This window comes from Acanthochromis polyacanthus, chromosome 7 (genome assembly GCF_021347895.1).
Source record: "Acanthochromis polyacanthus isolate Apoly-LR-REF ecotype Palm Island chromosome 7, KAUST_Apoly_ChrSc, whole genome shotgun sequence".
NCBI lineage: Eukaryota > Metazoa > Chordata > Actinopteri > Pomacentridae > Acanthochromis > Acanthochromis polyacanthus.
Genome location: NC_067119.1, coordinates 38,102,430 through 38,130,202, shown reverse-complemented (window position 1 = coordinate 38,130,202; position 27,773 = coordinate 38,102,430). Strand labels below are relative to the sequence as shown.

The 27,773-nt window shown below is 39.2% G+C and overlaps 1 protein-coding gene across 12 annotated transcripts in view; it reads right to left on the bottom strand.

Annotated features, from left to right (window-relative positions):
* The window catches only part of LOC110964507 (voltage-dependent N-type calcium channel subunit alpha-1B-like), a 252,634-nt gene that overhangs the window by 50,355 nt on the left and 174,506 nt on the right, over window positions 1-27,773 (bottom strand). For 10 of the 12 annotated variants that reach the window (XM_051950632.1, XM_051950638.1, XM_051950630.1 and 7 more), the window contains 13 exons: window positions 15,717-15,813; window positions 13,979-14,139; window positions 13,721-13,858; window positions 12,657-12,858; window positions 10,958-11,122; window positions 9,869-9,979; window positions 9,706-9,789; window positions 8,305-8,421; window positions 8,101-8,166; window positions 7,874-7,965; window positions 7,129-7,279; window positions 409-536; window positions 85-181 (listed from right to left, as the gene is read on the bottom strand). In XM_051950632.1, coding sequence (XP_051806592.1) covers window positions 85-181; window positions 409-536; window positions 7,129-7,279; window positions 7,874-7,965; window positions 8,101-8,166; window positions 8,305-8,421; window positions 9,706-9,789; window positions 9,869-9,979; window positions 10,958-11,122; window positions 12,657-12,858; window positions 13,721-13,858; window positions 13,979-14,139; window positions 15,717-15,813 — 1,609 coding nt within the window. The remainder of the gene's footprint in view (window positions 1-84; window positions 182-408; window positions 537-7,128; window positions 7,280-7,873; window positions 7,966-8,100; window positions 8,167-8,304; window positions 8,422-9,705; window positions 9,790-9,868; window positions 9,980-10,957; window positions 11,123-12,656; window positions 12,859-13,720; window positions 13,859-13,978; window positions 14,140-15,716; window positions 15,814-27,773) is intronic. The other 2 variants (XM_051950642.1, XM_051950631.1) reach the window with 1 other exon arrangement.

Genomic DNA, 27,773 nt, shown 5'->3' with positions numbered 1-27,773 from the left:
GGTGCACAGCCATTCAGTAAAAAGTCTCTTGGCATAGAGGTACACAAAGCACCCTAGTGACGGAAATGTCTAGTATTTGCAAACCTTGTATGCTACCCTATTAGGGCAGTTCTTTCCTAAGCCAAGTGGGGGTGAGATAACGCGTAACAAATTGTACATATCCTTATAGGAAATCCGTCCGCTGCGGAAAAGAACAAGCACATAAATAAACAAACGTTCAGGACAGCTTCAAATAAAACAATAATCATCAGTGGGCTGACTGCGTACAAGAAGGTATAAGAACGAGGCCTGTTAATGAGACCTAGTTCAGTCACCTTAGTCACAAATGGGGGAGAGAGAGGGTTAGGGTGTATATTCCCTCCACCTAGTAACCTACTATGCGAAACCCAGAAAGAGGCTTGAACATACCACGCAGCCGGATCGTACTCGGCCCAAACCCGGATAAACTCATCAAGGTGATGAGGTCCCAAGATGGAGGAGTCTCGAGTTAGGTACTCAAAGTTATCCATTATGACCGCCACAAACAGATTCAGCATCTGAAACACACACATTGAGTGGTAATTACAGCATTGTTTTATTCTGTTTGCACCAGTTTCAATGACACTGATGTGACCATGAAACTGCTCATGTTTTAAATCCCCACAAATCTTTTGTGTTAAGCTCAGTTTTGGTAAACTCTGACATGCCAATTTGAGCTCCTGACCAAGAGCAACTATCTTGACAGTGCTGACTCTGGACAAGCTGAAGTGTCCTTGCCTATCGTCACAGCATTTTAGCTGTGTTGCACCATCGGCTGTTCTACAACCATTTGGTAGGAGACCATTTGAGTCACAAAGAGCCAATCCTAAAGAAACTATACCTTTGGAGAGGAGATTGCATTTTTCACTGTAACCTCCTGACTTATTCTAAAATTTAGGAAATTCAACATTACTGGAGTGATGATCCTAACATCTGGATTCCATGACTGATTAGATGCCGATTTAAATACGGCTTTAAGAACTTTCTGTATAAAAAAGCATTAGAATGCCACGCAGGCTTTTCCTACTACTGAATTCAGTGTTTTTTTGGGCCTCCTATTTTTCTAGGGCTATATTTCTTTAATTCACTTAAAATGTGGCTTCTTACTTTGACTTCTTTATTGCAACAGTGTGAATGTTTTCATTGTAACTATGAACTTTGACTCTTCTTTGACTTCGGTGCACTTTTTAAACACAACTATGCAAAGGTTTCCGGCCTGTCTCTGCATCTTGGCCAACTCATCCAACAGATCCTCACAAAGACACATCTGCCTGCAGTTCTCTCTCACAGTCAGGGCTGTACAGTGCGAGCGTTTCACTCGCATATGCGCCTAAAAATAGATGGTGCGAATAGAAAAAAATAAAAAGGGAGAACAGATGTCAACACTATCATTCGCATTTGCTCCTAAAATAAATCCACCAAAGTGGATCAAACTAAAAGTCATAGCCTACACCTTCTTCTTCAACAACTTTTTTCACATCGGCACTACAACACGACATGATCTCCTCTCGACTCTCAGGCCGTCTCCCCCACACAGTACCGAGCATCACACAGATCGCCGCACTTTCTTAAAGCGACAGGCTCCTATTTTTGTCTTTAGCTTTTATGAACATATTAACTTGAAATAACCAAATACTGTCTGTCTAAATTATAATAATGCAAATGACACTAAATTAAGCATGTAAAACAATTTAAATACCATAAAGTAATAACTGAACTAAAATTGTCATCAGTTAACACAATCTATGCATTCCGCACCTATAATCAGACTCCCCTAAGAATGAAAGATATGGCATCAAAATATGTCTGGTATTTATGTATAAAGTCTTTAATATAAGTATAGTTCTTAAGTATAAAGTCATTTGTTATTGTTATTGTTTTTATTGGGCCAGTTAACAATATAATAGAATTGAAATTATTTAATCCCACACCTGGGAAATTATTTGCTACAACAGCTAAAACACCAAATTACAAGTTTGTTTTTTTTTTGTTTTTTTTTAAATCCTAGTAAATTACAGTCTGTAAGAACAGAATAATAAAATAAGGGGCTAAATGATCACAGTATGACAGATTAAGAACAGACAGACTATTTCAAAACTAGAACTTTAACAAAAATATGCAGATTGAGTTAACTGTGCAGATTGTATGATATGAAATAAGATCTGGAGTTAGATTTTGTTGGGCCACTTAACAAAATATGACTCCCCTTATTGTTTTGGCAAAGAAGTGGCAACCTCCAAACTTTCTCAGCTACAACATCTGCACCTCTGCTGCTGTTGTATAATGTCTTGTGTACATGGTAGCTTCCACCAAGTTTTTTGCTTGGAAATTGGAAAAATGTAACACAATGCCATCTGAGTGATAATGGAAAATATGACAAAAGAAAGAAGTCAGTAGACCAATCACACTCCAAATGAAAGGAAGCCATATTGGTGAAAGTTTTGTTTTCTTTTGTGAGAACAAAATCAATAATTCTTTACAAACTAATTACAAAATACACATACATACACACGTGGACAAAATTGTTGGTACCCCTCAGTTAAAGAAGGAAAAACCCACAATTCTCACTGAAATCACTTGAAACTCACAAAAGTAACAATAAATAAAAATTTATTGAAAATTAAATAATCAAAAACAGCCATTACTTTTGAATTGTTGATTAACATAATTATTTAAAAAAACAAACTAATGAAACAGGCCTGGACAAAAATGATGGTACCTCTATAAAAGATTGAAAACTATTTGACCAGAGTGACATGATTAACTCAGGTGTGTCATTTAATTGACATCACAGGTGTTTCCAAACTCATAATCAGTCAGTCTGCCTATTTAAAGGGAGACAAGTAGTCACCCTGCTGTTTGGTGAAAAGGTGTGTACCACACTGAACATGGACAACAGAAAGCGAAGGAGAGAATTGTCCCAGGACATCCGAAAAAAAATTATAGACAAACATCTTAAAGGTAAAGGCTATAAGACCATCTCTAAACAGCTTGAAGTTCCTGTGACAACAGTGGCTCATATTATTCAGAAGTTCAAGACCCACGGGACAGTAGCCAACCTCCCTGGACGTGGCCGCAAGAGGAAAATTGATGACAAATTGAAGAGACGGATCGTTCGAATTATATCCAAAGAGCCCAGAGCAACCTCCAAAGAAATGAAAGGTGAACTCCAAGGCCAAGGTACATCAGTGTCAGATCGCACCATTCGTCGTTGTTTGAGCCAAAGTGGACTTCATGGGAGACGACCAAGGAGGACACCACTGCTGAAAAAAACTCATAAAAAAGCGAGACTGGAATTTGCAAAAATGCATGTTGACAAGCCACAAAGCTTCTGGGAGAATGTCCTTTGGACAGATGAGACCAAACTGGAGCTTTTTGGTAAGGTACATCAACTCTATGTTCATAGACTCAAAAACCAAGCATACGAAGAAAAGAACACCGTCCCTACGGTGAAACATGGAGGAGGCTCAGTAATGTTTTGGGGCTGCTTTGCTGCATCTGGCACAGGGTGTCTTGAAAGTGTGCAAGGTACGATGAAATCTGAAGACTATCAAGGCATTCTGGAGAGAAATGTGCTGCCTAGTGTCAGAAAGCTTGGTCTCAGTTGCAGGTCATGGGTCTTCCAACAGGACAACCATCCAAAACACACAGCCAAAAACACCCAAGAATGGCTGAGAGAAAAGCGTTGGACTATTCTAAAGTGGCCTTCTATGAGCCCAGATCTGAATCCCATTGAACATATGTGGAAGGAGCTGAAACATGCCATTTGGAGAAGACACCCATCAAACCTGAGACAACTGGAGCTGTTTGCTCATGAGGAGTGGGCCAAAATACCTGTTGACAGCTGCAGAACGCTCATTGACAAATACAGAAATCGTTTAATTGCAGTGATTGCCTCAAAAGGTTGTGCAACAAAATATTAAGTTATGGGTACCATCATTTTTGTCCAGCCCTATTTCATTAGTTTGTTTTTTTAAATAATTATGTTAATCAACAATTCAAAAGTGATGGCTGATTTTGATTATTTAATTTTCAATACATTTTTATTTATTGTTACTTTTGTGAGTTTCAAGTGATTTCAGTGAGAATTGTGGGTTTTTCCTTCTTTAACTGAGGGGTACCAACAATTTTGTCCTCGTGTGTATGTACACCTCCTTTTATGAGAACAAAATCAAACATAATTCTTTGCAAACTATTTACAAAATACACACACACACACACTCTAAACATGGGCTTTGGTGTTTCCTTGTGACGGATGTAGTATAGATGTCCATCTGTAAAAAATACATTGGTTTATTAGTTCACAAAGTCCTGAGGACCAATGAAGCTGATGTATCTGACACTGCTGAGGGATGATAATCTATTTTGTGGGAGAAGCTTTGTTTGTGCAATGTCACTGTTAGAACTGCATTCATTTATTTGACCACCACTGAAGACCTCATTAGGATCAGCTTGGAGGGGCCATGGCTGGAGGACTTTGATCCAAGTCCTGCAGTGGACCACTGGATGAACTCAGCCAAGCGTGCCAGGATGACTTGAATACAAAAAGATGTGGGACAGGGATGTTCTCTGTGTTAAATAACTGAGCCTACTGCTTGGCTTGTTGTGTGAATGTTAATAATAAAATTGTGCGATTCATAGTGAAAATTCATAGTGCTCCTAAATTTTTTTCTGTGCTCCTAAATTTTTTCATTTAGGAGCACCTGTGCTCCTAAATGAAAAAGCTAAGTGTACAGCCCTGACAGTCCGGTTCGATTCTACTGTATATTTCATTGTTTGGGAACTGGAGGTCAATGACTGGTCAATACAAAAGGATTTGATAAATTTCAGAATATTCCGTCTGAAATATTCCCGATAAAGGTCCCTCAGATGGCCTAACTTTAAAAAGACCGGAATGGTGTGCCTGATTTTTATCATAAAGTATAGTTTACCTTAAAGTTATGCACTGTCCTTCACACTGTCTGAACTGTCACATGATCTCCACTAATGGAGTTACATCTGAAGCGTTTGCATGTCGCAGAGCCAGATTGTGGAAACAGTGGCGCCATTTTAGTAAAACAACTGCTACAGCTGTGATTAGTGTTACTATGGCTAAGTCTATACCTACTGATTACTGAAACAACTACATTTCCACTGATCTTACTGTATTGTTTTCCATGTTTGGGAAATCTCTTAATTGAATTTTTGAATAGGGAAATCTTGTCCATGACAGAACCATGATGCAGCGATGCAGATGGCCGCAGGTTATAGATGCAAAGTTGAGAACTTTCTGGCCTTCACAGGTCATTTTGCAACCATGTTCATGCAGTTAGGCTAATTGGAAATCACGTCTAAGTTTCATTTCAATGATCACAGGATTTCTAACTTTTGTGTATACTCACTGTTTTTGCACCAATTTTCTTCATCTACTTTCACTCAATATCAGGAAATACTGTACTGCAGTTAAGTGATATTGCAAGTGGTGCACTCACTTCATGTATACACATTATTTTAATGTGTTGCAGGGTTAATAGAAGATAGCTTCTTGGTCTTTGTGAGTGAAAATTTAAAATGCTAAAATAAATTTGTAGCTTTGGGCTGTTTTGAGGTTCATGTGACCCAGTCCATATGCATATAAGATTAGAGCTACACTGTATTGTTCATTTCTTCTCTAGAAATATCAATACCCTTTCCAGTCATTTCATTGCGGATTCACTGTATTTATAATTTTTGTAAATCAAGGTACAAATTCTAAATGAGGGAAGTACTTCATAAGAGTAGTAATTTCGTGTATGATGTTTGTAACTGTGTCTTTTCCAGGTATTTTAGTATGAAAACCTTTTAATTTAACTGTATCATTGATACATATCTGAAATTTATACCAAAGCAAGCAGGTGGAAAACTGGTTGAAAATCCTGTAAGTGACTAGAACCAGCATGTTTCTGGCTAGGTAGCTTGTTGGCAGTTAACTCCCAATCACCAATTAGCCCTATATGAACTTAACAGTAATACTGTCTGATCTAATCAGAGCTTTACACATAGAATCATTATTCAATAGCAGAATAAAAAGCATTGTATCAGCTAACTTCTAATACAACGATGGATTAACTTGTTCTAAAATGACATACAAAATAATGGACCTCCGATATTGTATTATCTGCTACTGTCTGTGATGTCTGCCGTCTGGTTTCATTTTCAGGTTTTAGAACATATAGCTTATGAGGAGATTTGAGTCAATCACAGCCTTTTCATCCAGATTTCACTCAATGTAAATAGGCTGCGATAGGACAAAGAGAAAGAGAGGCAGTGTACAAGGAGATTCTCCATCATCCACCCCTTTAAAACTCATCAATAAAAGAGCTGTAATTGAAGTCGTCACTGTCAGACACTGAAGGAGTTTTGATTTGTAGTACATGTTTATCAACAGTGCTCAAAGACAGTGGGAAGTTTCAAATTCTACTATATTCCACTGTGCTCAGCACAACTCAAGAATGATTCCACTGACATGGTGCTACAGGCCAATCTGTTGCTAGCCACTATATTCTGTAAAGACTGCAGAGAGACAGGTAGTCTCTCAGAAACATCCACGGTAGCCTTTACGTTTTTCTGTGCTCGATTCGAGGGATAGTGTGACTGCGAAGTCGCATACTGACACGTATTTAATGTAGTATGAACAGAACTTCATGTTGGAAACATCTGTTTGCTTTTAAAGGCTATGTGAAAACCATGATTTGGCCTTTAGATGGGACCCCTTACTTGGGAAACTGGGGTTTGAATCCTGAGTGACGTGATGAATCTAAATCTTTTATTTGGACTATCCTTGCACATCTGTGATTGTCTGGTGGGAGGGGCTTAGCACAGAGGGGGAAGCTGCAGGTGGAGGGCTGCATATTTTAAAAATCTGATTTTTTTTTTGTTCTTCTTCCTTTTTCACATTTTCCAGATTTCTGCCTATACCAGCTTTAAATAAAAATTACTGAAATCTGACTGAACATGTACAATGAGACAAGTTACAGTAATATACATACATATATGATGCAAATGAATCTGAGATTTCCTGCAAGGTCAATGTAGCCTAACAGTCACATGTGACAGCTTAGAGGCTATATTTTGTTGTGTTTCAGTACTAACCAGGAAGGAGCACAGGAATATAAAGGAGACAAAGTAGAAGTAAGCAAAATCACTGCCGCACTCTTTCCCATGGGTCCCTGATCGCTCATCACAGGCTCGGCGACTCAAACATGATAACATGATCTCATGCCAGGCCTCCCCAGTTGCACTCCTGATCCACACAAAAACACAAGCAGACAGAGAAACAGAGGACCTTTGATTAAATAGACATAACAGGCTGGCAGCATTTTGCATTTCCACAGTTCAGCGTCAACAACATTAAAGACAGAAAACTGACTTCTATGCTGTTCTGTTTTACCAGTGATCACTTAAAGCTCCTAAAAGGTTCTCAATAACATTAAATATGAATATATAAATACAGTTAAAAGACCCCCTCTTGTGAAAATCAAGGTTGTTTTTTTTAACCTTGTTCCCATGTCCATACCAAGGACAGTCTTAATAACATACATTCAGACTTTCATGTTTCATATGTTACTGCTTTTAAGTTCTCTTCATTCCATGTTTGTACATTCTTATGATACGTGTGTAATTTTTAAATCGACTATGTCATTGCTCACGTTTGCTCCACACCTCTCCCTTGTTCATGTCTTTCTTTCTACATTCAGTGGAGCTGTATAATCAAATCTAGATACGTTTAAACAGTGCTATGTTTAAACGGTTGTTTGACCATATGGAAGTCCAAGGAATTGCGTTTTTTTTTTAAATAGAAAACTTTGAAACTGGTGGCTATAAATAATAAAGGTACCTGAACAACAGCATTAGCGCTTGGAGGAAAGTGCGGAAGTTGTTGTGATGATTGATAGCTGTGTCATCGTTCAGGTCAATGTTGCCAAACACCTACAGCAGACACAGGGCAGGATATCTTAGCAATCTGCAATTCCTATTTTTTCAGGTTAAGACCACAACATTTTATGGTGAATCACTGTATGAATATCACTGTTTCTGTGACCACAGAAGAGCAGCTTCACACACCTGCATCCCAATGATGGCATAAATGAAGAACAGCATGGCAATCAGCAGGCAAACATAAGGCAGAGCCTAAAGGGAGCAACAGGAAACCAAAAATAATAATATCCACTCTAAGTTATTCTATTCTTTTATTTGAGTCTGTTATTGTGCGTGACCAATAAGGATCTGAATGCTGATGTGTGGTCATCTTATAATGTGTGTAAGCACCTTGAAAGACTGGACGAAGGTCCACAGCAGGATGCGAATTGTGTAGCCCTGCCTCAGCAGCTTGATGAGTCGAGCAGCTCGAAAGAGTCTCAGAAAGCTCAGGTTCAGCAGCCTGTCCTGTTAGACACAGAGCGAACATTGAGTGCTTACTAACCAGCTACCTCATCATTTACTGACTTAATAACTCAAAGTTGCTTCAGCTGGTTACAAATTATCATCCAGTGTCAAGCAAATTTAAGCATTTAACTCGCATCAACAAGCTGATGTTCTGCAAGGATTCAGCAGTGTGAGTCAGACAAATTAGAAGTTCTCTCACAATTAAGGCCTCATTTGTATAAAACTCCTGCTTTGTTAGTATGTGTACATTGAAGCTCAGAGAGAAAATTCTGTACATACAAACATGAAAAACAAACACTATATAATGAAACTTCAGCACACAGAAATACAGACAGTGACAAATTGAAGGAAGAACCTGGTTAAGTGAGTGGGGGAATAGAATGAATGCAGATTCTTTCAAAGATGTGGACTGCATGCTACAATTCTGCAATTAATATCTAGTCATGTTGTGTAGTGTAGAGTATACAAGCAGGCCCCGTTGATTGTGATTTACATCAAGATGGCACGAGGAGGATAACTATGTAGATAATTTTGAAAGGTTCATTTTTGGGGCACATATCTCTTCAGTCACTTTTGACTTCTAAACTCGCAAATGTTTCAATAGTACCTGAAGTTACATCTGCATTTAGACCGAAGAGTATTTAGTAATGAGCAGAAAATGGCAGCAGAAAGTCACTCACCGTAGTCTAGTGAAGTTTGGGACCAGGGCATGGCAAGACCAGTGACGACAATCAACAACAAATGTTGTAGGAGAGAAAGACAGGATACACACACACACACACACATACATATATACATATATATATATGTAGAGAGAGAGAGAGAGAGAGAGAGAGAGAGAGAGAGAGAGAGAGAGAGAGGAGGGCAGAGAGGGAAAGGTAGGAACGAAGGAGAGACAAGAGAACAGGAGAAGAACAGGAACAGTCATATTGCACAACATTAACTGATACAAGTCAACAAATACACACGTATAAGTCAGTCAAAGGCTTATTTACAGTACATATGTGCATAGGTAAATGAACTGAAAGAAACAGTCTGAAATGAGTAAAGAAACTATCTAACACAGAAAACAGAGCACAACATTGTAGAGCACACATTAAAGATTATTCAAAAAACTGGCTCACACCCTCTCCTCAGATGAAGCTATCAGGCTCTCTTGGCCACTGCTATGTGCTTGTCTTTGCTCCTGTGGCTGGTCACACTCAATACAGTGACAATAGTGTTGTAAGGATACAATGCATAGTTCAAATGAGGGGTAAAGTAGATGGGAAAGGGTGCACTTACATTGATTTCAGTCACCAGTATGTCGGTGATGCTGCCCAGCACTGTGACAAAGTCAAACACGTTCCAGGCGTCTTTTAGGTAATTCTAAAAAACAGCAGTTGATAGTCAATAGCTATCGTCTATCTTTCAGGGCCCTTAGAGCTGCTCTGTAACCGTTACTCACCAGTGGACCAAAAGCGATGATCTTAAGGATACATTCCAGAGAGAAGAGAGTGGTAAAAACTATGTTGAGGTTCTTCAGCATTGCTTCATAGAAGTCTGGTGCTCCATGGAACTGAAAGACAAGGGACAAATTATGCTTCAAAGTACACCTTTTCTGATCATTTTTTTTGCATGCTTACAAATTTAAATTCCACAGACAAAGAAGTAGTTCAGTATTTAGGGAAACACACTTATTTGCTTTCTGCTGAGAATTACGTGACAAGTTTGATACCACTCATATTTGTTTGTTTTATATGCTAGCACAGCATTTAGCTGGTTGGCTTAGTATAGCTCCCAACTAACACAACCAATTGTTATGCCATGAACTGCTGCTTTTACAGTGTTATTACAGTTTTTTGTGCACATCAAACTCACAAAACATCATTTGATAATCAGTAAGTTTTAGAGGTCCTGTTTGACTGACAATCGAGCTGCCTTCTCCTTTTCACAGTCTTTGTGCTTTGTCAACCCCAAATGGAGAGAAATTCAAGAAACAGACACTTTAAAAACATTGACAGTAACATGCTACAATGGAGCTACACAGACTTGCTGTCACACAGAGCCAGTGCACTAGAAGCTGACTTGTTGTCTAACTGCATGAACATGGTTATAAAATCTCTTGACTCATATTCATCACTTGATGTCAAACCCAAATGTTTTCAGTCTACAGAAAAAAATAAAGGAATTGACTTCACTGTTCCAATACTTTTGGAGAGCAGTGTAGATGGGAACGTGCATCAGCAGAAAAACTGTGGCATCCAACTTCTCATTGCAGAGTTGAGGAATAAATTATTAATTTCCTGAAACATCCAAAAAAATAAAACCAGTTGTATGGCTGGTGGGGGGTGGTTGGCAATTCTTCTGCAACTTGATGGCAACACCTTTGACCAATCGCACTTGAAGCACTTTTTGCACTTACTACAGGTTTTTCCTTATGTCTGAATTCTTGCTTGTGTTGTACGTCGCTTTGGACAAAAGCGTCTGCCAAATGAAATTGTAGAATTGTAGAATTGTGTATCGATTGTGCAATGTCTACTTCAAAAGTTCTTACCTTCATCATGAGCACCACAGTGTTGAGAGCAATCATGATCATGATAGAGTACTCAAACGGAGCTGATACCACAAACTTCCACATCCTGTACTGGAAGGACTGCGTGTCCTCAGGCATGTAGCGTGTCAGAGGTTTGGCATTTATAGCAAAGTCAATACAAGCCCTCTGCAATAAAAAAAAGCACCTCTGCTTTAATGTCTTAATTATTCAAATACAAGTAGGCAAGGTTCATTTATGTAGCACTTTCAGGAGCAGACATTTAAAGTGCTTCAAAATAAAACACCAAAAAGACAGAGCAACAGACAACAAATATTAAACTAATAAAACAGAAGCAAAGCTAAACAAACGGGTCTTCGCTTGTCCATATTGCTTCACATATATGCTTCTCATCAGATTGGCTCGAGCAGCACTGTATCAAGTCCTGCTACCAGACCTAAAGACTGTGTAACAGTCCCTGAGAAGAGATTTAACTTCCTTTGTCATCAAGGGCTTCTGATTGGGGTACACTTGAATGTGTTTGTGGACAATGACATTGTCAACACAGTTCTGTGTATTAGGCTACAGTTAATATGGATTCCTGTAGGCTGTGTAGTCCTGATTCTCAAAGATTTCACAGTTTCAAAGAAGTCCTACTGCTGCCAGGAAGCTCCTTCAAGCCATGTTTTTATGCTGGGTTGGACATTTTTTCTGAGGGATATGTATGCTGGGGTTAATAGTATAGACAAGTGTTCTGACAGGTCTAAGCGTGGAAGTCCTGATAAGTCAGTAGCGGTCGATTTGTAGCAGGATCACAATCATGTGATCATCAGCAGGTAGCGCTCATAGTATTCATTTATAGTCATAATTACAGTGCAACTATCTCGCAATGCCACAGAAATCTTTAACAAATCCGTGGATCCAGACTATAAGCCGCATCACTGCCAAGATCTAATCAATTGTTTCTTGTGTCATTTCTGACCTTCCCTGAAAAATTCATGTAAATCCGAAAATAGTTTTTGAGCAAAGTTGCAGACAGACACACAGACAAACCAGTGCTGATCGTCACGTAACTGTGCCATGTTCCTTGTTATAGTAATTACCACAAAGATGCATGAACTTCAATAACTGGCTAGGCTGTTGCTTGACATTAATGCAAGCCCTGAAATAACGTTGCTGGTAGCAGTACTTCACTGTGAGGAAAATTACAAATCAAGCCTTTGTACAGTTAAATTAATGACAGACATTGCACAGATATCGTTAGTTTAAGTGTAAATGTTGAAGGTGAAGAGGTCTTGGACCTTCAGTAAGGCAGCTCTCATACTTACATTTACCCTCCAACTAAATTGACCTGGTATTCAATGCTGCTGCATCCTTAGTGCTTTGACCAACCGACTCTGGTCCACTGACTAGTCTCATTCAAAGGGCAACAAGTCTTACAGAGCAGAAAGTCATAGTTTTCCTCATATGTGTGCAAAGTCATTTGAGCTGTCATATTTAAAAATTTTAGTCAATTATCCAAGAAATGCATGGCCATTTGGTCAATATCTTCTTGGGAAAAGTTAGTTTGATTATGTCTCATAAACAAATGACTTTTCAGTCTATTTCAAAAGCCTCTTGCCAATGAAAATTTCTGCAAAGGCTACCTCCTCCCAAGCATTATGTTAAAGATACTGTCAACACAACATGTACCCCAGACTTGTTTGCTGTGCCTGTGAATTACCTCATTCTTTTCCAAGCTGCACTCAGATAAGGCCTTGTCCCCCTGCTCCTGGAAGGTGATAATTATCAGCGCAACAAAGATGTTGACAAAGAAGAAAGGGAAGACCACAAAGTAGACCACGTAGAAGATGGACATTTCTATCCGGTAGCCTGGACTGGGACCCTGGTCTTCAAAGGTGGCATCCACAGAGTGTTTCAAAACACTGCAAGGAAAATGACAAGGAGGTGAAATACAGTGTGATATTCACTATAACAGTGTGGTAGTAATTATTCAATAAAAACATTAAAATATTGAAATATATATAAATATTTCCAACCAGTGTCAAAGCCAGATACTTCATACAGGTTTAGACTTCAGTTGATGTCAAAAGATGAACTAGGAAAGTTTATTTGGCTAACAGCAAAAGTTATGAGCAATTGGGAAGCATTTTGTGAATGTGAAGCAGGGATGAGCTCAGTATGGGAGGTATGGAGGGCTTCATTCATTAACAAAGTTACTACAGAGGTAACACCATGCTTAGCCATAAAAATTTCAGGATATTATAAGCAAGCTGTATATACCTAACTAAGACGAAGAACTGACTGGCTATGTTGTACATCATGTGTCAGCAAATTACTCCAAGAACTAAATCATAAAAGCAAGTGCAAAGACACACAAACACGAGGTTCCTAAACGGGGCTAAACAGTGGCCAACCAGCAGCTGAGTGAGTGGGGCGGACAAGATCAAACACAACCCTTTAATCAGAGCGCAAACAACGTAAAGCTAAATCAGTGTCTGTTGAACACTGATGGATACATTTTTCTTATTTGTATTTGCTTGTACAGTTTTTATGATTCACATTCTGTATGTTCTTAGTTTTATTTTTGACATTTGTGAGGTTAAATATCTTTCCACGTTCCTCAGAATATTTAGATGATATATTTAAACGTTTTGACTGTGTTATTTTCCTACTTGGATTTGCGATGACCAAATTTTCCCCTTGGAACAGTCTAGGCTACATTTACGATTTCTGAAGAAACTTGCATTTTTATGTTAAAGAGGGAGACAAGTCAGTTGCACTTACGTTGGCCATCCCTCCCCAGTAGAAACAGTGAAGAGAGTCAAGAAGGCCCACAGCACGTTGTCATAATGAAACTCATATTTCTTCCACTCCCTTGTCATAGCTGCCACCTCATCTTTGTCGTAGTCTAGGAACTGTCCTCTGTAAGACATGAAGTTAAGAGCAAAGCTTTGGTGAAACACATACAAAGCAACATTTAACAGTTTACAATTAAAAAGTTGCTGTGATAAGAAATGAGGGCATTGGGGATTTTTGACCAACTTGCAGTCCTTCTCCAGGCCTTTGGACTCATCAGTACAATAGAAAAATTTTCCCTTGAAGAGTTGAACCGCGATGACAGCAAAGATGAACATGAAGAGGATGTAAACAATGAGGATGTTCAGCACGTTCTTCAAAGAGTTGACTACACAGTCAAACACCGCCTGAGGACACACACAAACACAAAAACATTTTAGACTGGAACATTACAGAAAATGATTTGTGAATATAATAAAAAATACTCAGGAGCGTCCTTTAGATGGCCCTGTTCTTCAGAATCAGGTCAAACCCAGCAACTGAAAACACTATAAAAAATTCCATATGCCAAAGCATGCTAGTGGATCTGGACAAAAAATGAATGTGTTGCTTGTGTTTAATAAGATATAAGACTCATAATTTGGAAGCAAAAACAGAACTGTATTGAAAATCATTGTGTTTCAACCTTTTCTTATACAATACATCATCTATGTCATCTTCATTATTATAATACTGGAGTCTATGGTAGCTCCTAGAAAATAAAATAAAAAGTTCTGAAATGTGGCACACTGATAGGGAGATGCCCTCTGATTGCATTGCATTTCAATGCACTGCATTTCAAGGACTCGAGTGCTGAGATAGGCTCTAATGTCTCATGGGTTGGCTTTTTCCAGGAAAATATATGTGTCATGATATCTTAGGAGATTCCAAGGGTGGACTCTGGCAACCTTTTAGTATTGATCAAACTGATTACCTACAACATTAAAACCACTGACAGTTGAAGTGAGATGACATCTCACCAAATTGCCATGGTCTACTGGAAAATCTGCTGTCAGCCATGTTGATGTTACTTTGAACATGTCAGAGTAACCCATCTTAAGATTGCTACAGACTAAGTACAGAAAAGCCCCTTCCCTCCATGGCAACAGCACTCCCCAACAGCAGTGGCCTACTTTAGCAGGACAATGTGCCCCGTCACACAGCAAAAACTGCTCTGGAATGATTCAAAGGACACAGAACCCAGGCACTGATTTTGCCTCCAAACTACCCAGGTCCCACTTCTCAATCAAGTATCAATGAGATATGCAGAAACAAGCCCAATTCACTGAGGTCTGACCCTACAACCTATAGGGCACAAAGGATCTGGTACCAAAATTCTGGTGACTAAGACAAAGAGTTGCACTAAATGGCAATGTAGATGCCATAAACACATCAAAAGTAATGTGCTGTTATAGATATCTGTTCATCTTGTCAAAGGCAAGCAAACAAACAAAGCAGGATGTGACCTCATATATCACTTGCAGAGAATCTTTGGTCAGTTGACATATAACTGGCTATCACTGCTTTCAGCCATACTTTCAATATGATCAGAATAAGTTGCTTTGGTCTATGCCAGAGGGAAAAGCCTTCAAGGGAAAGCCTTGCCTTCTTTTGTAACTCTATGTATTAGGTACGCATTAGATAAACAACATTTGTTCTAACAATTACATATTTATTACAACTTAAACCAGCCTGTTAACACATTATTTTTGAGTATGTTAACATCAATTTACACAAAGGTTTGATACAAACTATGAAAAACACCCAAACAAACTCATGCACCCAGAACACCTACTACAGTATGTTTATGGTAGGGTTGCTTTTGCTCCTAACAATCTCATTTAGCATAAAAGTCACTCATCTGTGGCAACAGGAGTCACAGCAAAGCCCTGCCACCTGAGGAGAAAGAATTCAAATAAATGAGAAAACAGCACTGGAATAAAACCTTGAGTTTTGGCAGACGCTTGATGGTCTTGAGAGGTCTGAGAACTCGGAGAACCCTCAGTGACTTGATAGTGCTGATGTCCTTGCCTTTGGTCCCCCTGTGAACAGCAAAGACAGTTAGATCACACACAAAATTTCCTACAAACAGAATGCAATTAATAAAATCTTTTTCCATATTGCTAATATTGATGAGCATCACACCAGCAGTTATTGCTTTTGCTCTACCATGAATGTTGAAATTACACGCTACTATTTTTTTAAAATTTGAGGTGTGAATCAAGTGTGTTTAGATCAGCTTGATTTAAGAGGCACACAGCAATTGATTTTCTTGATATCCAATAATCTACAGCAACATTAGTGGTAAGCTGGCGTCTAACAGCCACTTGTGAGGTTAACATTGCTTATGCTCATCCACAAGGCCATGTGCCAAACTGCAACCAGCATTCCTGAACAGGTATAGAGGGGGAAAAATGGAACATGAGGAAGTAAGTTTTGATAACCACGGCTTTTTTTACATTATCCTCTGAGCCACATGGCTTTTGTGCATACAGTTGTTTCTCAGTAACATAAACCATTTGATTTCAACAAATCTAGTTGTCACTGCTCTGATGTACCAAAAAAGAAAACCCATACGTGAACCCAAATGTTAAGTTGGACATTTCCAAAAGATGGAGGCAGAGAGATATTTTGCTGTGTTTTTAAGAGAATGGTTGAAGAGAAGATTGATATCCATGTCATGTTTGTAGGTTAAATATGGAGTCAAGACATACATAGTCTACTGAATTTTGGATGGAAGCAGGAAGAAATACAGTGGGTACGGAAAGTATTCAGACCCCTTGAAATTTTTCACTCTGTCATTGCAGCCATTTGCCAAAATCAAAAAAGTTCATTTTATTTCTCATTAATGTACACTCAGCACCCCATCTTGACAGAAAAAAACAGATATGTAGAATTTTTTTGCAAATTTATTATAAAAGAAAAACTGAAATATCACATGGTCAGAAGTATTCAGACCCTGTGCTCAGTATTGAGTAGAAGCACCATTTTCAGCTAGTACAGCCATGAGTCTTCTTGGGAATGATGCAACAAGTTTTCCACACCTGGATTTGGGGATCCTCTGCCATTCTTCCTTACAGATCCTCTCCAATTCTGTCAGGTTGGATGGTGAACGTTGGTGGACAAACATTTTGAGGTCTCTCCAGAGATGCTCAATTGGGTTTAGGTCAGGGCTCTGGCTGGGCCAGTCAAGAACGGTCACAGAGTTGTTCTGAAGCCACTCCTTTGTTATTTTAGCTGTGTGCTTAGGGTCATTGTCCTGTTGAAAGGTGAACCTTCGGCCCAGTCTGAGGTCCTGAGCACTCTGGAAGAGCTTATCCTCCAGGATATCTCTGTAGTGGCAGCATTCATCCTTCCTTCAATTGCAACCAGTCGTCCTGTCTCTGCAGCTTAAACACCCCCACAACATGATGCTCCCACCACCATGTTTCACTGTAGGGATTGTATTGGGCAGGTGATGAGCAGTGCCTGCTTTTCTCCACACATACCGCTTAGAATTAACACCAAAAACTTCAATCTTGGTCTCATTAGACCAGAGAATCTTATTTCTCACAGTCTGGGAGTCCTTCATGTGTTTTTTGGCAAACTCTATGCGGGCTTTCATGTGTCTTGCACTGAGGAGAGGCTTCCGTTGGGCCACTCTGCCATAAAGCCCCGACTGGTGGAGGGCTGCAGTGATAGTTGACTTTGTGGAACTTTCTCCTATCTCCCGACTGCGTCTCTGGAGCTCAGCCACAGTGATCTTTGGGTTCTTCTTTACCTCTCTCACCAAGGCTCTTCTCCCACCATTGCTCAGTTTGGCTGGACGGCCAGGTCTAGGAAGAGTTGTGGTCGTCCCAAACTTCTTCCATTTGAGGCTTATGGAGGCCACTGTGCTCTGAGGAACCTTGAGTGCTGCAGAAATTCTTTTGTAACTTTGGCCAGATCTGTGCCTTGCCACAATTCTGTCTCTGAGCTCCTTGGGCACTTCCTTCCACCTCATGATTCTCATTTGCTCTGACATGCACTGTGAGCTGTAAGGTCTTATATAGACAGGTGTGTGCCTTTCCTAATCAAGTCCAATCAGTTTAATTAAACACAGCTGGACTCCAATAAAGAAGTAGAACCATCTCGAGGAGGATCAGAAGAAATGGACAGCATGTGAGTTAAATATGAATGTCGCTGCAAAGGGTCTGAATACTTCTGACCATGTGATATTTCAGTTTTCTTTTTTAATAAATTTGCAAAAAAATCTACATTTCTGTTTTTTTCTGTCAAGATGGGGTGCTGAGTGTACATTAATGAGAAATAAAATGAACTTTTTTGATTTTGGCAAATTGCTGCAATGACACAGAGTGAAAAATTTCAAGGGGTCTGAATACTTTCCGTACCCACTGTATATGTTCTGATTCTCTCTAAAGCAAAAACAAAAATAAAAAACCCACAAAGTGATGTAAGTTAACTCGAATTTACTACTATGCTCTGAATCAGCATTCTGTGACTTGCCATTTGTCTCATAGATACTCTAAAAAATAAGGTGGCAAGCATGTATTACACATATACAACATAAAACATATACACATGCAACATACACTGCCTGTCCAAAAAAATACACTACCTGTGGGCACCAGAACTTAACTAAGCAAACAAGGAAGAGCCTTCCATTGGGCAATTACTGCAGTGATCAATAAGTTTCAGCTGCAACAATTTGTTTAACCCTAGCTGATGCAGTGAAGAGTTTTTCATTTCTCATTTCACAACCATGTCTGAGGACATATCATGTAGTCATGGAGAGGATGTTAGTTTGTCTCAAATGGGTCACATTATTGGCCTGCATCAAGCAAAAAAAAAAAAAAACAACTATGAAGATTTCTGAAACTACTAAAATCATGTTAAGAACCATCCAACGCATCATTAAAATCTGAAGGAGAGTGGTTAACCATCATCTACCGGGAAGAAATGTGGCCAGAACAATCCCTTGGATGATCGTGATCACTTAAACGTTTGGTGAAAACCTATCATAAGAAATAAACAGTGGAATTCACGGCCATGTTTAACAGTGAAAGTAAGACCACCTTTACACGCGCAATGTGAAGGGAACTCAAGGGACTTAGACTAAACAGTTGAGTAGCCCTAAGTAAACCACTGACCAGTAGGGCTGTCCCGAATAGTGGTTTCTGGTCTCCGGATATTCGGGCCCTATTAAAGACGAATATCCAAATATTTGTTCCACTCCGTAACGTCCGACGAGGGGTGAGGGGGATGTGGCGGAGACGGTCCGAATATCCGTCCATTCGTCTGGTCTCCCGGACAGGAGGAGACCCGCCTGAGTATCTGGATCCATTCGTCTGGTCTCCTGGACGCAAATTTTGCACACTGCCTTCATTTGTGTTCAGTTAAACTGAAGAATTCCCAAACAGCGGAGGTCTTCAGCATCTTGTCTTGTGTTTATGCAACGAAGTGAAGCGTGACGTCAGAGTCGGCAGCCACCCGGCCATTCGGGTGGTGTTAAGAAACACAGCGGGACGAGCCAAAGTGAGCCGAAGTGGGCGAAGACAAAGGGAAGAGACGAGCTCCGAATATTCCTATTTTCGTCTGGGGGGAGGAGGGGGTGATCACATAGACATATGTGTATATGTCATAGACATATGCGTATATGTTTATGTGATCACACGATGGAATGAACCAATATGAGCCGATGTGGGCCGAAGGTGGAGGGAAGGCAGTAATGCCGAATATTCTTTCCGCCCGGTAACGTCCGACCGTGGGGGGCGTGAATATTCGGATACTAAAATTTATAATTAATATCTGGATACCGCCGCTGCGAACGAATATTCGGATATTCGGGATATTCTGGTCCAGACCTACTGATCAGTGAGGCTAAATGGGAAAAAAAGGCTTAAATTTGCTACGTAGCATAAAGATTGGACTCTGGAGCAATGGAAGACGGTGATGGGTCCAAATTCACCTTGTTTCAATGTGAAGGACACATCAGGGAAAGAAGAGAGTTGGATGAAGCGATGCACTCATCATGCCTAGTGTCTACTGTACAAGCCTGTGGAGGCAGTGTTATGATCTGGGGTTGGTCAGGTTCAGCAACTTTAAGTGCCCAAAGAATGAGGTCAGCTGACTACCTGAATATCCTAAATGACCAGGTCTTTCCATCAGCTTTTCTTCCCTGATGGCACGGGCATACTCCGAGATGACAAAGGATTCTTGGGGCTCACATTGCCATCATCACTCTCCCATCATCAATACAAGATCTTGGCAGAAAATTAATCCAACTCTGGACAGAAATAAATGCTGTGACATTGCAGAAGCTTATTGAAACAATGCCACAGTGAATGTGTGCCATACTCAAAGCTAAAGGCAGTCCAACAAAATATTAGTGTGCAACTTTTTTTGGACGGGCAGGGTATTTGCTGTTGCAGATCAGTATATACATTCATAAAGGATACATTTTTATATTTATTCATTGAACTGATGTCTTTGTCTAAACCAATATAATACTGTCAAAACCAAAGGAAATAAAGAGGAATCCTACATATATTCATAGTCCTCAAGGTTGCAGGTGCACGAACTAACACACTGATGAAAAAAAAAAATTGGACCACTCACATATGAGCAACAATCATCTTACAAAAGTGGCAAATGTCAGACACTGGGATATATCAGGTACTAAGTTAGCAGTTGGTTCTTCTCGTAATCATGCTGGAAGAAAAAAACAGAGAATCATCTGAAGATACAACCCTGCTCCTGCGTTTTCTCCTCTCTGTCCAAAGCTTCTCCCATTATGTACAAAAACAGTCATGCAAAAAGTCAACATTCATTTGTGGCTTTACTCAGCATTCAACCGCTCCTCTCCCAGATGAAAGTCCTCTGTCTTTTTCAACTGCACCACATTGTCATTTTCCGAACATGACACTGATGCTATTCATACTATCTTAGATGATCTAGATGTAAAGCCCTGTGGTTTGGTTGAAGTGTCCCATCACAGCCTACATTTTCTAAAGTTGTAAAGCGCAGACAGGATGATGTGAAGAAGTATAGATTCCTCTCAGACCATTTGAATGAGAAATGGTCTTTCAGTATTCGGAAAGGTTAGTTTGGAATTTTTTCACAGTGATGCCAAAAAATATAAATACTGCCTATCACTGCCAGACCACTGGGTCAACACATCAACAGCAAGGCTTGTGGGGTGCTGCTGGTTCCAGTGGTGAGAGTCTACTGAGTGTCATTCCATGAGGGACAAGCAATGTTTCACTGAAAGGGTGCTGGGGATATGCTGAAACAAATCTGATCTATGGTGACTCCAACACAAAATTGTCTTGGTGCCTGATACCACAAGATACCTTCAGAGGTTTTGGCTAGTCCAGGGTATGGCTGCATGTAAATGGACCAATAGCAGAGAAGCAGACATTTTGATAATGATTTGACTTGCCATTGTAAGCCGCTCATACAAATAATTTTTTATAAGGTGTCTTCCTTAGCAGTTCGCACTCAACAAATACATTTAATGATCATAAATGCTTAGAATTCCTGCTAAAAATTTGTATTTGATGTTCAAAGAAAACAAAAAGAAAACAACCAAAAAATTGTGGTTTATCCATTAGTTTTCACATTATAAATCTTCCTTCAGACTCCGTTCCTTGGCAGGTTAGAGTTGTTGTGGTGGCAGTGGTGCGCATAGAGTTTTGGCTCAACAGTGTGTCAGTGCATACCAAATTACATTTTTTAAAGTCTGAGATAGACAAAGCATATTAGGTGAATAAGTAACTTCAGACGAGATCTTTAAGACATTTTTGAAGATAAAGAAGGACTCTGATAAATTAATTTGAGTAACTTGTTTCAGTGCATAGGGAGCTCAAAAGAGAAGAGTTTGAATTGAGATGACTGTAAGACAAGGGTCTTACAGCGAGGACAGGACTATTGCTCAGTTGTAGAAGATAGTAAATGAGAAGGCCCATACATCTGAATAAAGGACATCAATGCTATGTTAGTGACACGAGTCATATTTAGCTTTGTGAAGGCGTCTTGATGTAAGAGCATATCATTATTAGAGAAGTTGTTATGCTTCCAGTCTTTACATTAAATGAGATTGCATATGCCCTGCCTTTAGTTCAGTAGTAAACATGAGACTGACATCAATCTTTTCATCACTCTCTCTGAAAAAAGGGGTTCAAAACTGTGCTCTTTGTATTTCTAGGATTACCAAAGTCAGTTTAGTAAACTTCTTTGAAATTTAGTCATTTATTACCCCACTGTGTTCCAATGCAAAAAACAATATTTCTTTCCTTGCCAAATATATTTCCACTATTATCTATTATTCACACAGCAACCCACTTGTCAATTTTTATAGTCTTTTACAGACAATACAACAGAATTCTACAATGGTAGAAAGGCAACAACTGATTGTAACACAAACAAAACAGAAATACGTATACATGTATTATACTGTAATTATAATGTGTATGGCAGTAAAAGAGGGAATGCATTTCAAGAACAGGGGTATGTAGGACTTGTTATGATATTCCCAAGCAGCTCACACCCCACAATATAAACAACCTCACACAGGCACATGCATCTCCCAACTACTCAGCTATGTGTGCCATGTAATCCTGGCTTACATGAACAAATCAGTCTGTGCAGCACTCTCTATTTGAACACATGCAATGAACTAGTTCATTTATGGAAAGGCTTCTGTTGTCCCTGTTAAAGAAGACAATATTTGAACACATGCAAATATGATCACAACTCAGACTGTGCATCAGGAACCCTAATCCATTAGTTCTCTTGAGTGAACATCTCTGTGATTAGGATCCTCGTGATTAAAATCTGAAACTAGGTTTCCGTTAAAGCTAAAATACATATTTTGGCCAAATAATTTGCATTTACCACAACAGGACAAAAGCACATTCATTGTCAGAGATGAAATGTTTAAAGAAACCTCTGTGAGTTACAGTAATTCAGTTTCATTTTCCATGTTGTGTTATCCAGTCACTTCACAGCTAGAAGATCCCTAGTTTGCATCCCGTCCGGGCCTGGGATCTTTCTGTGTGCAGCTTGTGTGTTCTCCCTGTGCATATGTGGGTTTGAAGCGGGTACTCCACTGTCCAAAAACATCCTGAGGTTAATTAGTGACTCTAAATTGTGTGTATGTGTGAATATGAGTGTGATTGTTTGTCTGTATAGGTAGCACTGTGATCTGTCCAGGGAGTTCCCTGCCATCACCTAAAGTCAGATAGACTTCAGCCCCCTACAACCCTAATGAGGACTAAATGGTGTAAATGAATGGATGGCTGTTGCGCTATCTATTATTCAATAACTTTTCCTAATGTTTTAAGTAAGGGTCATCATTTCAGGATTGATGTCAATGCCTATTTGATTAATTTTGGTACTGTGACAACACTACTGCCAAGACAGGACTAAACTATTTCAATAACAGCAAAAATCTGTCAAATGTAGGGCATCAGAAGGAAAAACTTGCATTGTTCTTTGCAATGTTGTGAGCCACAAGTGGAGCACGACACAGCATCTGTAACAATAATGTACCTATCTGCCACAATGTGCCAACAGAATTTGCTGCCCACTCCTGGATAGTTTGATAGTTTCTATAATACTGATTATGTGGGTTTCATCATCAACAGCAAATGTGTTTACGAGATTGAATGCGCATTGCTTGAATATCACAACAGCAACTATTACACCATATAATATTAACATCCAATTTTAAGCTGAGTACACTTGAAAGGAGGGAATGTATTTGACATGCTGTCATACAACAAACTGGAAAGACAGGATAAATCATAGAAAAGATTAAAGTAGCTTTTCATGAAGGCAGACTAAAATGTGGAACTCATCTGTACAACTTACTACTTTCTCATTCTGTCACACCTGCCCAGTTACTGTATAAAGTGGGCTTTTCAATAAGCTGTTCTTGTTTAAAGCATTCTAAACTCTTTATGGTGCCACTACCTGAAATCATCTCAACGTCTGAAATGAACAAATTTATCAATAGCTTTTCAAATGCAAGTTGGGCTCCAGATGGACACACTGACAGGATGTTCCCAGGATGCCCTAGACAACAGTAGTAAGTGACTAACCTAGTGTACAAAATCAAATTGGTTTAAACAATAGGGCCAAGTGAAAAAACAACCACAGAATACATGATTTCATAAACTGAGTGGGGTTCTTTTGCAAGCTGTGATATAAACAAGATGGAAACAACAAGGGATAAAGAGCAGAATGTCATTTAAAAAAAAACAAATGACATAAAGACATCTGTGATCCACAGGAAGGAGAAGTCGACTCTCCAATACATCTAGAGCTCTTAGAAGTCTATCAGAAAGCGTCAAATGGTTTTGACCAATAGCTTCTGATGGGATTGTGCTGAAAAAGCCCTTCGAGTACTATTCAAATTCTTTTGCATCACACCACAAGATTTACACCCTACAATCTTACAACAAGATTTTGTTTAAGCTTCTCTCAACATGATTTTCAATGAAATATCTTGTAGCCACAGCCAACAGTCATTTTCCATCCATTAGTTATGTTGCTTCTCTGGGTCTGGCACACAGGAAGGTTGTCCAGATGTTCTTTCTCAAGCCTTTCATCTCCACCTGGAGGATCCTGAGGCATTCCCCAGCAAGATGAGATAATACCCAGTATGCTCTGTGTATACTGCCGTGTCTTAGATGTGAAATGGGCCCAAAAACTACTCACAAAGAGGCACACAGGAGGTATCCATATCAGATGTTCAAACCACATCAACTGCCTCCTTACTAAGTGAATGCCTCAGTTCTTTAACCAATCTGTAAAGCCCTTTTCAAACATGCTATATCCAACATTGCTACTTCCATCGGTCTGTTAAAGCAACAGCCTTCTATCATTCGTATATGGGCAACTTTTACATTAATGTTTTTGCAGCTTAATTCAGACATTTCCAAATGATAGGGATGTAAAGAGCCTCAGTATGCATGCAGTGTTAGTCATACTCATGAGAGCAGACAGCACATCAAGTGACATAATAAAAAACAAAAGACTGAATCTGTGAGGGATAATTTATTAATATAAGTAATAAGTGAAGTTGCTCCATGTGCATGAATACATGCAGCTTTCTTGCTTTGAAGGGGCTGGAGCCTGCTGCTGTTTGATTTTGTAAGAATTTAACAAACTCAGTGGAAAGACTTCAAACTGGTAAAGTATGTTGCTTGTGTTTGCCTATCCATTAATGGGACTGCATGCAGTTCAGACTTGTGCTGTGTTGAAAGTGATAGGGAAATGGTACAAAGTCCCACCTGGCAACTTTAATGGAAAAGTTACTAGAAAAAAGAAATGTCTGTTCAGTGCTTTATGGAGGTGCCTTGTACCTCAGGGTGGTAGTTCTCATTTTTTGAGGGGAAAAAAGGGAGTGGATGGATTGCTCCAAATACACTCCCTGAGGAAACTAATGTTAAGAGGTGCTAGTTGGCATTTCTCAGATCTAGGTGAAGCAATGTGAATTTCATAGTGCTCATACTTCACTGTGTTTTAATAGGTTTACTTTGCTAGTTTCTCTGGAAGATAATAATACTATTTTTGTTTAGAAATTAGTCTTTCCCTGTGGTCTTACAAGGTTCCTTTACTCCACTTTATCCACATGCAAAAACTTCCATGCTCTGATGCACATTAATCTAACATGCGTGGACAGTGACATAAACCCAGTGGGTTTTAAGACACTCACAGTTACAATGAGGGATAAGGGAACAACCACATAAAATTCTCTGATAGCTTTCAAAGAATACCCCTCAACACCGAGTGACAATGGACTTAAAAGGAAAAGTGTGTTAGATGTTTAGAGCTATGTAGCGGTTAATAAGAACATCTAGATTAGAAGTGGCTGAGGCCACAGCTGTTCATTGTTTTCCTGAAAGGAGAGCAGAGAGCAAAATCCTGATCCTCTCTTTCAAAGCTCTCAACACTGCTCTATTTTAATTTCCATTACAGAGTCTGTCTTTTTCTTTACTGTCCCTCTCTCTCTTTCTCCTTGAAGGTACAGATAACTCAGCAAACTAGTTGCATTTCAAATGAATTTAAAAGGACTGGTCCTTTCAAAAATAATCACATGTTGTGTGTACATTCAGGAAGGCACAGGTTTTCCATCTGCACTCTGTAAAAGAAGTGTCACCTTTGTAGCAGTTAGACAGGCAATCGTGATCTCCATTTTGATGGTCATGGAGTCTTTTTTTGTTTTGTTTTTTTTACTAGTTTTGCATTCCAGCAACATCATGTAATCACACATGACTTCCCTTTGCGAGGCCTCAACAAGGATAAAATTGACTTTTTCAAGTAAGAAAAAGACTTCAAAATCTTCAGAATGCGCTTATGTGCAGAGCAAAGACAGGATTTCTAGATGTTTACCGCAAGATACATATGGCATGTGAGTGCTCCAATAGTTAAGACAAAATTTAAAAATCTGACCATATGCTTTCAGTTCTTTATTTTTCTTCCGGTTACAATTGCAAACTCAATGTCTGTCATGCAAAAAGTTGCATTTATATTTTGTGTTCATTTTTTTTATTCACTATATAGTATCCTGCTGTGATTTGCCTAAAGTTAAACAATGTACAGTTTAGGCATGACATTTTTGTCATTGTTATCCAATTTCCATAGTGACACAACAAATGAATCCATACCACTGGTGCCTTAAACAGCAGACAGTTATCAAACACAAAGCTGCATAGGATTAAACTTTAAGCTGAAGTAGGTTTATCTGCAGCAAATGAAATACTTCTTCTCATCCATCACATATAGGTCATGGTGAAGTGATCACAGCACAGCAAGCACTGAAAGCAAGCTCTCTTAAGCTCCTACTAATTTTTCTATTCTATATTAGGCATTTCACAGTAAGTAATCACAAACACAAACATGAGCGTGTGCTGTTACAGCAGTGTTTCGTGTTACTCAGTAAGCAAGTCCAAATTTTGCTTAAGTTGGTTGTTGTAAAGGCAGACAGACTGCCCAACGCAAAAGAAAAAAATGCTGTTTTAAGAACTTCAGTCTCCAAATGACCAATTTCATTCCAAAATTAGATATAAAAACTCTCATGCTCTTCATATTTTTTAGCGCAGTCCTTTTCATTAACATTGGATATTACTGAAGCTAGCAAAAAAGACTTGTCTAGGCCACTGAAATAGACCTTTTTTATTGTGTATCGAAGGTATGACTTAGAAAAATTTACTATATGGCATTTTGGAATGAAACAGCTAAAACTTATTTAAGGCAGAGACAGGTTTCAGTTGAAAGCTCTCAGATAAAGTTCACTGTCATCTTAAAAAGACATTTGTTTCACTGGAATATGGGTCTGATATTTTATACATGAAGCTGATCTGAGAAAGAGAAGAATGGTAGTTAAAGAGGGTTGGATTTGGGGGTTAAGGGTTAGGGTAAGGTAAAGGGAATATGGTGGTGGGGTCAGGATGGGGATTGGGGTGTCATAGGGGGGTTCCCCACCTGGTCACACCTTGTTGCGATCTACTTGGGGGAAAACAGTGGTAAAACAAGGTACAGCACATTTATGGATGCTTCACACACGCAAACAAAATAAAGCAAATGTTTGCATCAAACACACAACAGTTTCTGTTAATGAAAACAGATGTAAAATCTTAGATATTTTGGTTGGTAGCAGACAACTGAGTAAGTAGATCCAAGTGAACATATTACAACAAATTACTAGATGGGATTAGATGGGGAATTTTTGAGGTTACTTTTCACAAAAGTAATAGAAAAATCAAGACTTAAATTATACCACGTACTTGCTCAGGCCTTGCTCTGTAAGTGCAAACTGCTACAACTTCTGAGTCGCAACCAAAACATTCAAAAAAGAGCAAATACCAACAAAAAGACCTCTGAGGAGATTTTCTAAATAACAATACCAATAATTACAATGAAAAAAAACAAACAATGAAAATGGTTCTCCACCTCCTAAATACAGGTTATTGGTTGCATCTGAAGCTGACGTTAAAATGCTGCTTCACACGTGAAA